This window comes from Solanum pennellii, chromosome 1 (genome assembly GCF_001406875.1).
Source record: "Solanum pennellii chromosome 1, SPENNV200".
In the NCBI taxonomy this organism is placed as follows: Eukaryota; Viridiplantae; Streptophyta; class Magnoliopsida; order Solanales; family Solanaceae; genus Solanum; species Solanum pennellii.
Window position 1 is genome coordinate 80,370,412 of NC_028637.1, and position 13,402 is coordinate 80,383,813.

The 13,402-nt window shown below is 35.5% G+C and overlaps 1 protein-coding gene across 2 annotated transcripts in view; it reads left to right on the plus strand.

The window, feature by feature from the left end:
• Positions 1-5,049: 5,049 nt before the first annotated feature.
• LOC107008509 (AMSH-like ubiquitin thioesterase 3) overlaps positions 5,050-13,402 on the plus strand; it is a 13,383-nt gene continuing 5,030 nt past the window's right edge. The window contains exons 1-5 of one of the 2 annotated variants that reach the window (XM_015207574.2): positions 5,050-5,331; positions 5,949-6,013; positions 6,108-6,183; positions 6,432-6,632; positions 7,032-7,126. In XM_015207574.2, the coding sequence (XP_015063060.1) occupies positions 5,221-5,331; positions 5,949-6,013; positions 6,108-6,183; positions 6,432-6,632; positions 7,032-7,126 (548 nt within the window). In that variant the 5' untranslated portion in view covers positions 5,050-5,220. The remainder of the gene's footprint in view (positions 5,332-5,948; positions 6,014-6,107; positions 6,184-6,431; positions 6,633-7,031; positions 7,127-13,402) is intronic. The other variant, XM_015207575.2, reaches the window with a different exon arrangement.

Consider the following 13,402-nt stretch of genomic DNA (forward strand, 5'->3'; position numbering starts at 1 on the left):
GTGATGACCCTCCAAGAATTAAGAATGTATTAAACCCATCATCTGAAGATGAAATTGTTAATGTAGGCTAGTTAGTTTTCAATGTTTGATTTTTAATTTTTTTTTGGAGTTAAACAAGATGTTTGAAGTATTTATTAACATAACAACACATATTGTTAAATTATGAAAGTGTTTTGATTTTTAAAATTGTTTATTCTATTACTTTAATTTTTCTTTTATCACCGTTATGAATTCAGGAATTATGTATACTGTTAGTGGGACATTAATGTCATTATTGTATCAAAACTATAATAATAATTACACTAATGTAATTATTGTCATAAAAAAAAACACTTATTATATATACGTAAATATATTGTATGATACAAAAAAAGAAAATTATATACGTAATTATATTATGTATATGATACATGAAATATCAAAATATATAATATCACAAACAGTGATACTAGTTATTACACTTGATACACGCCAGTTTTTTTTAAAAAAAATTAATATCTTTTGTACAAATAAGATATATTCAGTACTATGATTTATATATATTACGAACAATTATTTGCCCTTCAAAATATGAATTTTTTTTAAGTATCTACACACATGATACTATATTACTAAATTAAATTAAATTAGAACTGAAAATAATTTGGGTGAAATTTCGCAATTAATATTTTGAATAAGGATCACTAATGAAAAAATATAATTTAATTTTAGAGTATTATATTGTAAAAAACTAATATTGAAACACACAAGTTAATGCCTTTATTTAAGGGAATAATAACCGTGGCATATTAAAAGTATGAATTAATTCAAATTTCAGTTTTTAATCCCCCAAATTACTCAACAAACGGATAACAATCCCCCAAATTACTCAACAAACGGATAAAATGGAATACAACGATTGTTTTATTATGTATCAGAAACTTATTAAAAATAAGGGATTTTTTGTAAATTGAAAAAGAGTAGGGATAGGAGGTAATTTATATTTTACACTATGTGATTTACATAATTTTTACTTTAAAAAATCCTGCAAAACAAACATTGGCCTTTGGGCCTGTTAAAAATTTTTGCTGAAAAAGGGCCCTGACTCATTTCCTGTAAGAAATAGGAAGTATACACAAGATGTATACTACTGTATACGGTGTATATCCAATCCATTTTTTGGACTTTTGAGCCCTTTTGGACACACATTTCTTGCTATTCACCCTGTATTTCCCATATCGTTTCTGCGTATATGTACCTGTACCATTTTTAAACATGTTTGACAATTGTATATCGCTGCCCAAAATGTATACCAATGTATACGGGCTGTATCCTATGCACGTATTCATCGCCTATTCCCGTATTTTATCTAAAATCGGCGTCCCTGTACGCTAACCTGCAATTCACATTTTTTATACATATTTATAGTATCATACGTCTGTATACCATTGTATACAAGCTGTATATCAGCCTATTTTTCAACTTTCGAAAGTTGAAAGCTCCATTTCAGCAGTGTATCTTCACTGCTTCAAACCCAGATTTTTTCGACCTGTATATCAGTGTAGACACTGTGTATATAGCTGGTATACAGCTTTCTGCAACACCTGCAATATAATTTTCCAGCAGCCTCTGTTTTTTTTTTCGACCTGTACACCAGTTGAGAAGGGGTCTACGACTCAAGGATGACAGTTCGATCCTTTACGGCTCAGCAAGGGAATGCAACGGGAGGAAATCCATTACGGATCCGGAGGGATTCATACAACAACAAAGAAAAGCAAAAGAGAAACATTAGAAATTGCTTCAAACATGGATGAGAAAGGAATACTAAATCAGAAAAAACTAGAAAAAACTCAAGATGCAGCCAACTTCGACAAATAATTCTTAAGACAATAATAAAAACAAGCCGCCTTGATGAATAATATTAACTAACGAATGCTGCTACTTATTGTTTCATCCAAAATGATATGCAAAGGCATGCTAAACTATCCTAATCCTTATGAATATGTCAAAGAAAACATACTGCTAAGAGGCAGAAAGCAGAGGCTACAGGCATGCCTCTAATCCTTACTGCAACACATTAGAGACGATCGAAACAACTAAATTTACACGAATTTACAGAGATGCTTCAAGCTCCTTTAGTCTCTAAACATCAAATATTGAAGATGTAGCCAACATAATCGAGTTAAACGACAAATGAGCATGGCTGGAACTGAGTTCGAACCAACATATTCATCACGAAAGTTTAAACATCGATTCAAAATGATGACCTGCCATGAACATATTTCCAGCAAACACAACACCTTAACAGCTAAAACGAAACGCATAATAGCTAAACCATGGCAGCTACAACTCCTAAGTTACTAATTCTTTGCGAAAAGAAGAAGGACAGAATACTGTACTTCAAACTCCATGAAAGAAAACATTGTGAACATAATAGGGGCAGAATATCGATAATACACATCAATGCTTCAATGCACCACCAACAACAACAATTCAATCAAAAAGGAAAAGAAAACTAAGCACTTCTCAGAGAATATGTAGATAACTGGAAGTTCGAATATGGAAACGAGGGTGACGGATTTTACCTTTCCTCGGCGCAGCGAACTATGAGACTAAACGAGCAGGGGAGGGATGACTTTCCAACGACTACTCAAGATTCCGATGGACGAGAAAAGAACAAGGATTCGATTTATGCCTAAGCTCTCAACACCTCTGCCTCAAAGAGATGTCTTTAAGCGTATATATGTATGAAATTTGTGACTCGTAGCTACTGCTTTCTTCTCAAATTCAGAATGTTTTTTTTTTCACTACAAAATTTCCTTTTTTCCCTCTTTTTTTCTTTTCTCCTTTTTTCTCCCTTTCAGTGAAAACTAAGGCTGTATTTATAGAAGGCAAAAATGCATATTTTTAAGGGGGGAAGACGGGTGAAGAAGATTCGATTTTCAATTCGAAATTCAAATATTTCTTTGAAAAGAAAACATTGAAAGGTGTGTCAACAGTACTACAATCTCCAACGGATGTGAGAGGGAATCCGTTCGATCTTGGAGCAAGGACGATGAAGCTACGAGATTTTAACACCTCACGAATCTCTAACGGCTCTTGTACGAGAGGATAAGGTTGAGGGGAAAAGGACACGCGATTTGCTCGCTGGACGCGATTGAATGGCTGTTTCTGGGTTTGATTCGAGGAAGAAGACGAAGTGGGGCGGGTCGGTTTTGCGCAGGGATTTGGGATGGGGAATTTGGAGCTGAAGTAAGGATTGGGCCTGGAAGTAAATTGGGTTGGAATTAAAGGGAGTGGGCTGGAAGGGAATAAAAGGGGAATGGGCTGGAAGGGAATAAAAGGGAATGTGTAAATGGCCCAAAACTAAGAGATATAGCTAAGTGAATTCATAAATTAGACAAATCAAATTTAATTTGCAAATTCGGTTAAATCTTACGAATTAATATTATTTAATTAACGAGCTTCCTAATTTTTTTTTAAAAAAATAATTTTAATTCTAAACTAGTGATAAAAAAACCATAATTTAAACTTAAACTAGTTTAATAGGATACTTACTAAAATTAAAATATTTTTGAGATGGTTTTTGAATAATCATAAAATACTCTAATTATATACATAATTATGTAAAATATATATATTATCCAAAAGTTATAAGAAATGACAAAACTATTCAAAATAACGCAAACTTTATATTTTTTTCTTAAAATTATAAAACTAATTATTTTAAATTGCTTGGAAAATTTAAGAAGCTTATGAATTAATTTCTATCGGAGAGGGTCAAAATTGGGTGTCAACAGTTGTCCCTCATTTTACTTGGACTGATGCAAGCAATTCGAGTAAAATGAAATTGACCAAACCAATTTTGACCAACCCCATTCATCTTTAAGGGCAGGATTTGGCAAAGGGTTTAGGAATTATGGCCGAACTCTTGAAATGGGTTTCTTACATATCTCAGGCTATATGAGAATTAAGGCCACTTGTAGTTCGATAAGATTGATTTAACACACGACTTTGAAAGAATTCAAAAGCCACCTCGATACCGAATTATGAAGGTATCGAAATGATCGAGAATAAAATTGGAGAGCGAATGTTGGAATACAGCCGAGTCTTCAACATTGAATCCGCCTACATATCCTTAAACCTTCAGGAATCAGGCTGTGTGTAGTTCGACTCGATCGGTTGAAAAGGAAATCTATCATGCTATATAACCTTCGGTTTTGGACATGTGACAAATTAAACGAGTATGAAAAGGAGCTTGTAACCTCTTAGCCATGAATGTGGCGCGCTTCACACCCATAATTAAGAGCTTACACGGACATAATTTTCAAAGCTCTTGGCGCATTGTCACTCAGATTAAAAACTTGCTTCTGACATATACCAAAATTTCCGGATGCGAGACTGAAACTGACAGACCTAAAGAAATACCCACATGCCTTTTGATAGGGGTGTGATTTGATTGTGGTGGAAGTCGCTCCTCTGCTCGCGTCTTAAGAGTTTGGCATTCCTCTTTGGACTGTGTCCCAGTTCGCTGCTAAGAAAAGTTTCACGTTGTGCTGCATCCTTGTTGATGTCGTCCGCACCTGCGGTTTGGTTTGAGAATTCATCCTCTTGGATGCTCTCGACAAAGATTGAGATAAAAACTCGTCAGCTTAAAAAATGCAATCAGGATGGGAGACAGTGTCTTTTTACCATGTCGACACTTCATTGTTCTCCTCAATATTCGACGTAGACTCGATCGGTCTGACGTACAGAAAATAAAGCTTATGACTTGTGTTTTGCAATATAATCTTCAATGTACTCTATACTTGATGTCGAAATAAATAAATAAATGCTGATGCGATGTCGGTATTTTATCCAAAAGTTATAAGAAATGACAAAACTATTCAAAATAATGCAAACTTTATATTTTCTTTCTTAAAATTTATAAAACTAATTATTTTAAATTGCTTGGAAAATTTAAGAAGCTTATGAATTAATTTCTATCGGAGAGGATCAAAATTGGGTGTCAACAATCAATAATTCAAAAAGTAAAATTAATAATTCAAGGCAAATTTAGGTCTCGTTTCTACAAGGAAGGAAAGAAAAAGAAGATAGTCTAAGTCTTGGCGAGCACACCATGTCGACATAACAAAGAAGAAGCAAACTACTCTCTTATATCAATTGTTTCCTTCTCAACACTTGAGCCTAATCTATACTCCTATTCTTCCTTAAATCGCCGGAAAATCTCTCCCCGGGGAAATGAGGCGGCCAGCGACCATGAATATCGACGCCATGGCGCGGAAAGTCGACGTCGACAATCGAATTCCTCTTCGCAATTACTACAGGATCGCCAATAATCTCCTCCGACAGGTAAAATATTTTCAAATTCTCCACCTCCTTTATTTTGTGTTTTACAAATATCCTGCCTCCAAATAGATTGAATTGGGTAAGCTCTTTATTTGATTTTTCAATTGGGGTTATGATTGTTGTATTGTTGATACAACTATTAAAGCTGCAACCTTTACAACTATACATCAATACCAAACTAGTTGCGATCCGTTAAATTACTCTTCTATATCCCAAGAATTCAAAACCGCTTTCTCTTTTTGTTTTCATAACTCCGGTGCCAACTTGTTAGAGTTGAACTTCTTATTTGATTTTTCAGTTGGAGTTTTAACTTTTTAATGATATAAGCTGTTAAATGTGGACCATAGCAAATACATCTACAGATGTGCCTCAATCCTAAACTAGTTTGAGTCCACTATCTGCATGATCTCTATCTATTTTGCTCTACTCATGCCTATTTGATTCGAATACTGACATTGTTATGATGATAAAACTGTAACTTTTACTGCTGATGCCTCTATCCAAAGTTTGTTGGGCTTGGCTATATGTATCTTGATATATGTTGCATTCCGAAATTTTTATATTAACAAAATGGTTTTGTTTGGATAGAGTTTTGTGATTGTCTTATGGTTTACTTACAGGCTAGTATTCATCGTGGAGAGAAGAATATCATAGACTTGTATATAATACTTCTGAGATATTCAAGGTGAGTCAAGAATAATGCTTTTTTTTGTGGCCAATTTATCCTTAGTTGGACCATTTATGTGTTTGCTGATAACTAAATGGTGTTGGTTGTACAGTTTGGTTACTGAAACAATACCCTCTCATCGAGATTACCAGGCTTTGCATCCTAAAGAAAGAGCATTATCCAAAAAGGTCGGTATTTCATCAGTTCATCTTCCCAAATGATCCTTTACGAATGGGGTTACTTTGAAGACATTTTCTTATATTTACTAATTAACATTCTGGACTGCAAATTAATTCTTCATGGGATCTTTATAGGATCTGTTATTTTTAACTAATGTGTCCAGATACGATTTGTGATGGCGGGCTTTAAACTGACGTCTCGACTTGAATATGACAATTTTTCTATTTTTGATTGTCTGATTGTCTCATTGTCTCAGATGCTGTTAACTGTGCTAGATGAACTAGAGGGCTTAAAACCTGAATTCCAGCGCCAGTTTCAAGCAATCGGTGAAGTTCAAGTAACAGCTCAGCCTTACCAAGTCAATAATTTGGAGAACCATCGATATAGACCAGTTGGGAATTCTTTAGGACAACCTTCTACCAGCAATAAAGCATCTTCATATTATGATAATCAATGGGTAAACGCACTGTTTTTTTTTCGTTGAATTGTTTGGGTTTTGGTTTATCTGTTGCATTTTATGATATTACTTTGGCTATTTGTTTTTTCTATCACTTTATGCTGTTTTCATATTTCCTTCTTTAGAAACTAGAATGGTAAATAATTTAAATTATAACAGTTATCACGAGAGTACTTAAATTACATTAGTTTAGGAGAAGCTTTCTCTTACTGGATGTCACAGTTTCGTATTTTTTTCCATCTCAGTGAAGTAAAGTGCATAATTTCTTTGCCTCCAGTATCATTCCAATTCATATTTAGTTGCTGTAACTTTCAAGACCTTCTACTTAGCCTTTTTTTTCTTTCTTACACCTTTTCTCTCTTCTTATGGATCACAAATTTGTATATGGTAATATTGCAGGCCATAACAAATGCACCTTCATCTACATGGAAACAGAACAACGAATATTCTCATATTTCATCCCCAAGTTCAATTGACAAGCAATTCCAGAAGCTGTGAGTATCCACATTAAGAAAGTTACTAATTTTTCTCAGGGATGGGGGTTGTTGTGTTTCAGAGCATGAAAAAATGTATTTATATAATTTGTCTTTGTTGGTTTCGCGAAGACTCGTTTTGTAGAGTTTTGGAATATTCTAGATAAATAATAATTTGACTTACTACTTTTGAGGCAAACAAGATTGCTTTTAATTATACACCTAAACAACACATTAATTTTAACACTCCCCTTAACGTATCGGTTTTAAACTCCTTAAAGCTCACAAAATTTCTTAAATTTTCCTTGGGCAATGCTTTATTGAAAATACTATCAACATAAATTTCTTAATTCAGTAGCTATATTCCCAGTATTACTAGTAAAAATCAAATCATCAACCTAAATAGCAACAGTAAGAATGAAGTTACATCGTTTCTTCCAGTTCAAAGAAGTTACCTTGTTTCTTCGTTAAAGAGTTGGCTCACTCTTGGAAAATCTATGAATATGATGCTCAAAGTAGTTGTCAATTTGATTATACCACCACATAGTGCTTGCTTCAACCCATACAATGCCGTTTTGAGCTTGTATACTTTATCCGATTCTGTCTTTTAACAGAACCATCACGTTTGATTTCTTTTTCAAGTTCACCATTCAAAAATGTTTATTTATATCTAGTTAGTACAATAACCAACCTTTTTTTCAATGAATGCAATAAGAGTTCAGATTGTCTCCTTGCAAAGAGACGGTGCAAAGGTGTCATAATAATCAACTCCTTCCTGGCTGTTGTGAATACCCTTTTTGCAGCCATCCTTGCCTAGTACTTCAATAGGAAACCATCCATATAATACTTGATTTTGGATATCCACTTTACTCCAATGGCTTCTCGATTTTCTAGTTTGCTTACCAACCCCCAATTCTGATTTTTTTCTATCACTTGAAATTCTTCCACCATTTTCTTTTCCGAACATTGTCTTTAATTGCTTCTTCAAAAAGCTTACTGGTTCAACCACTACCTTGTCTTGAGTTGCTAGAACTCGAACCATCACATCTTAGAGCTTCTGCACCATTAGTTTCCTCAAATTCTTCAGACTCTACAACTTGTCATTCAACCTTGCTTCCCAATTTCAACTTGCTTCTTCGTAGAATAATACATCTCTACTTATAATAGGCTATGAAATGTGTTTCTCACTTGTTTTAACAAGCATATGCCTGTTCTATTTGGATTTTGAGCATCACAAATGCAACCTAAAATCTTCAAGTGATTTGCGGAAGAGGGAGTTCTATTTTGCACCGCAATTTTGCGGTGGAGTGTACCGATAGATACCTGCCTTTCTATTCCTTAATCTTCGCATAACTTATTAAACTCTCATGAGGCATATTCTTCACCTCTATCACTCCTCAACACCTTTATATAGTGGCCACTTTGTTTTCCAACAATATTATAACTTTTTCGGAACTCCTTATATCTCAGATTTTTGTTTTATGAATTAAGACCATCTCATTCTTGTATTATCATTAGTGAACAAATAAAGTACCTACTTCCGCCAAGAGATGTCCTCATTGGTCTACAAACATCTTTATGAACCAGCTCCAATGTTCATTTTGCTCTCTATGCACCACTTCACATGTTGCTTTCCAATTGCAGACCCTTCGCTAACACCACCTTCATTTTCAATTCTTGGCAGCAGATACGCCATATTCTTTTCTTTTAGTAGCTTCATCCGTTGAATATACAATATCCTGGTGATCATCCAAGAGTGTGGCCTACTGGTCAATGAAATGGGTTTGACAACCATGAGATCTGTGGTTCAAATCCCAATAGTAACTAGGTGATTTCATCTGTCTTAGCCTTGGTGGGCGGAGTTACCGGGTACCTGGTGGTACTAGTTGCTGGTGAGAGGTGGGAGGTATCCCCTTGAATTAGTCGAGGTGCGCGCAAGCTTGTCCGCGCACCATGATTATAACAATAATTAAAAAAGTACAAGTGTCCTAGCCTCTTGTGTCGTGGCCAAGACTTGTCATTAACTTGTGCTTTAAAGGTTACATCTCCCCCATAGTTGAAGACTGTCAAACATTTCTTCCTTTTTCAATCCTCACATTTGTAGTCCTCACCTTTGACTTGAGTTTCTTTTCTTCTTTTGTATCATAGATTGTGCAGTAATTATCTTGTAAAGAAATAGCATATTTATTCTCCACAAGTTGCTTGTAACTAAGTAATTTATCTAAAATTAGGAGCGAAAAGTACATAATGGATAAGTTTAGTACCTTTGGTTGAATGCAAATTGTGCCTCTTTCCTGGTCATAGATTGTTGCACCGGTAAAGATGCATCCACCCTTGTAGGCTTATACTGCTCGTCCACTTGTGTTTTTGTGGACTAGTTAAGCTTGGATTGTAAAGGACTTCCAAAGAACAAACAACCTTTCCTCATTAGCTTGTACCATCGGTTGCACACCTAAGGTGGATATGTCTTTTAACACATTAACAGAAATATAAAATCATTTTTTTTAGTCAAGCTGATCAAAATCCTCTGAACAAGTTTCGTATATTTAATCACTTCCCCATATAAGCTCACATTTGTTATGCAATCTCAACAACTCCAGGAAAATACTCCTCAACTTTCATCATCCATCATCTTTATATTCTCAAATTCACTTTTTAAAGTTAGACGCTTAACCTTTGTGTGACTCTGTCATTGCTTGCTGAATGTATGCTACGGCTTTTGCATCTTCTTCTTTATTCTCCTTCAGAGCCTTCATTTCTACCGCGAAAGAGCTGCTGTTTTTTAATGAAGAAGTTATGGCGTTACCAAAAATCACAATTTTCTCCCTTGAAACTAGGAACAGACAGTTGAGCACGCCTTGTTCACTTGTGCCAATATTTTAGTCTTTCTCTTCTTCAAGATGTTTTACTCCAAACCCAGATTTTGTATCGAACAACCTTTGATACCGCTTTGTTGGTCTTGTGTTTGAGGAAGTGTGAAATCAAAAAAGTACTGAGAAATAGTAACTCTAGGATGTTTCGTAGCAAGTCTGGAATGGAATGTAGTCACTTAAAAAGAACAGTAGTAGTTTTACTGAACGAGCTATTATATTGTTTCAGGAACAATGGTAATTGCTTTACCTTATTCTTCTTGTTCAATACACTTTGCATATATTGATATAATGGAAACTCTCTAGCTTGAGGCTTCTCCAGATTCATTTTTTGCGAGGCCTTTAGAATACTCTAGATTCTGAACAACATATTAACTACTTTCGAGACAACCAAAATCACTTTTAATTAAGACAAAGACTACACTAATTTTACCTGTATTTGTGATCCTATGTAATTGGTGTTTGAGCAGAGATACTGTTGTTGAAGAATTTAAAACTGATTTCTTGTCCTAAAGGGTTGATGTCATCAAGCTTGCTTGAATACAGTCAATTAGTCAGTTTATGCTGTGAAGTTCTGTGGTATAGGGTTTTTCAGCGTTTACGATATATATGCGTAACTAATTATAAGCTTTGCTGGACATTTTACAGTTATAGAACTTGTAATTAAATTCATATGCTTTAAGTTTACCTGAATAAATCTTTTTCAGGTTAAGAGAATTGCTTGCCACATGCAGCAATATTGTTGCCAGGGAGAACAAGTGAAATTATCAATTTTCAGCATACCACTAGTCCCTATATTTTCAGCTACCTAACTTTGACTAATACGACTTTTCACTCTCATCTCAACTTTTTTTAATTTGGTAAACTTTTTTTTTTTTTTGGTAATGCTAACTTTACTTCTATATATCCATAGGTATACTACAACCTAAGTGTAGTTCCCCTTCAAAAGTATTATAACTTACAACTTGTAATTCAATTCTGTGCCTCACAAAAAGTATAAAACACCACAAATATCTTCTGTTTCAGCTAATAGTTTTTGCTCACACCAAAAATAAAAAAGGCCTAAACAATTCATTCTGAATGTTGTTCTGAGTCCCCTCAAAGCGCCTTTTGTTCCTCTCAATCCAAATTGACCACCAAATGCATGCTGGGACGATCTTCCATTTTTCTTCTTTCTTGCTCACATTACCATCCATATTCCAGCATCTAAGAACGTCTGCAATGCTTCCAGGTTTCAGTTTCACCCAACTAATCCCTTTCAAACTGATGAACATCCTCCAAAGTTGGTCTGTCCATTTGCAATGCAAAAAAATATGGTCGATTGTCTCAGCTTGTTCCCCACAGAAAAAACACCCGGCGGTTAGTTGGTGACCCCTTTTGTTCAGATTATCATGAGTTAACACTGTTTCTTTGGCCAAAAGCCAGATGAAACAGTTAACTTTGTAGTGAATTTTTGTTTTGCATATCTTCCAAGGCCAATCTCTTTCCTTCACCACTCCTACATTTAGCATGCAGATTCGATGGAAATTTTTTTACTGTTTATATTCCATTCTAGTCTGTCCACTTCTTCAGTCAAATTGTTGAATCTTGCTACTAAGTTATAGAATTCTGTTATCCTCCTGATCTCCCAATCATTCAAATATCTCCTTAGATATAGATTCCATCCTTGTCCAGTCCACATCATGGCAACTGGGGCTTGTTGTTGCTGGCTTAGAGTGTATAGCTCCGGATGTTGTTGTTTCCTTGTTAAAAGTGCTGCCCACTTGTCATGCCAAAAAGAGGTTTTCTGCCCATTTCCTATCCTCACCTTAGTTCTGATCTGCATCATTGGCTAAAGATTCCTAATAGCTCTCCAGTCTGAACATCCATAGGGTGTTGTGACATTCTTAGTCATCCAATTATCTTCCATACCATACTTTTCAAGAATGGCTTCTTTCCACAACATTCCTTCTTCAGTAGCAAATTTCCACAACTATTTCTTCATCAGGCTTTGATTCTGCTCTTTCATATTCCTGATACTTAAACCTCCTGCTTTCTTGTTCACTAACAGCTCCTCCCACTTAACTAGGTGATACTTATTATCTTCATTCCCCTGCCATAAAAAGTTCCTTCTCAGGACATCTATTTTCTTGCTAGCACTAGCAGGCATTGGGAAAATGGACATCAAGTAGGAAGACCAATGTGTTTAATACACTGCTTACTAGGGTTAGTTTGCTTCCCATGGAGAGGTGTTGACTCTTCCAATTTGTAAGCCTGTTCGTACATTTTTCCACCACCCCATTCCAAATTGTTGCGGACTTACTTTTAGCACCCAAAGACATTCCAAGATATGTAGTTGGAAGCTCCCCTACTCCTCCTAATTTGCTTGCTAGAGCATCTATCTCACTGATTGTGTTGATAGGATATATAAAACTCTTCCCCCAGTTTATATGTAACCCAGAGACTCCTTTAAAAATTATGAAGATGACCCTCAGTACTAGAACTTGTTCCTCTTTTGTTTCACAAAACACTAAGGTGTTATCTGCATACTGTAAGTGTGTTACTTCTAAACTGTTTGTCTCGCTCAACTGGAAACCTCTAATCCACCTTTTCCTTCTTGCTTTATTCAATAGATTGCTCATGCCCTCCATTGCCACTATGAACAAAAATGGAGACAAGGGGTCACCCTGTCTCAAACCTTTCAGGGATGAAAAGAATCCATTTGGTTCCGTGCTTATTTGCACTGAGAACTTGACTGTGTTAATGCAATGCTCTATCCACTTGATCCACCTAAATGCAAACCCCATCTTCTCATTAGCTTTATCAGAAAATTCCAATTCAAGTGGTCATATGCCTTCTGAATGTCCAGCTTGCACATAATTCCTGGTTTCTTGTTGTTCTGTCTAGAATCTACACACTCATTTGCAATTAAGATTGCACCCATTATTTGTCTCCCTTTGATGAATGTCATTTGTTGTTTGCCTACTAAACCATGGATCACTTTCTTTAATCATTCTGCTAATAACTTAGCTATGATCTTGTACACTCCCCCATTCAAGCTTATAGGTTTGTACTCATATAGCTCCTCCGCCCCTACTTTTTTGGAATCAATGCCGCAAATGTAGCATTCAGGCTTTTTTCAAAAAAGCCTTTCTCATGGAAATTCTGCGTTGTAGCTACCAGGTCCACTTTGATTGTTTCCCAGCATTGTACTGAATAAACCATCAGGTCCGGGGGCCTTATCTCCAACACATGCTTTGATGCTTTCAAAAACATCTTGGGAACCAAACGGAGCCATCAATACTAGATTATCCTCGGCACTAATCCTGGGAGAATTCTCCATTTGAAGTTGTGGTCTCCATTCCTCCCTCAGTTTCTGTGTCCAGTCTTCCATAGTATGAGACTATCTCTTTATTTACCTCTCTTGGGTCCTCCACCATTACCCCCC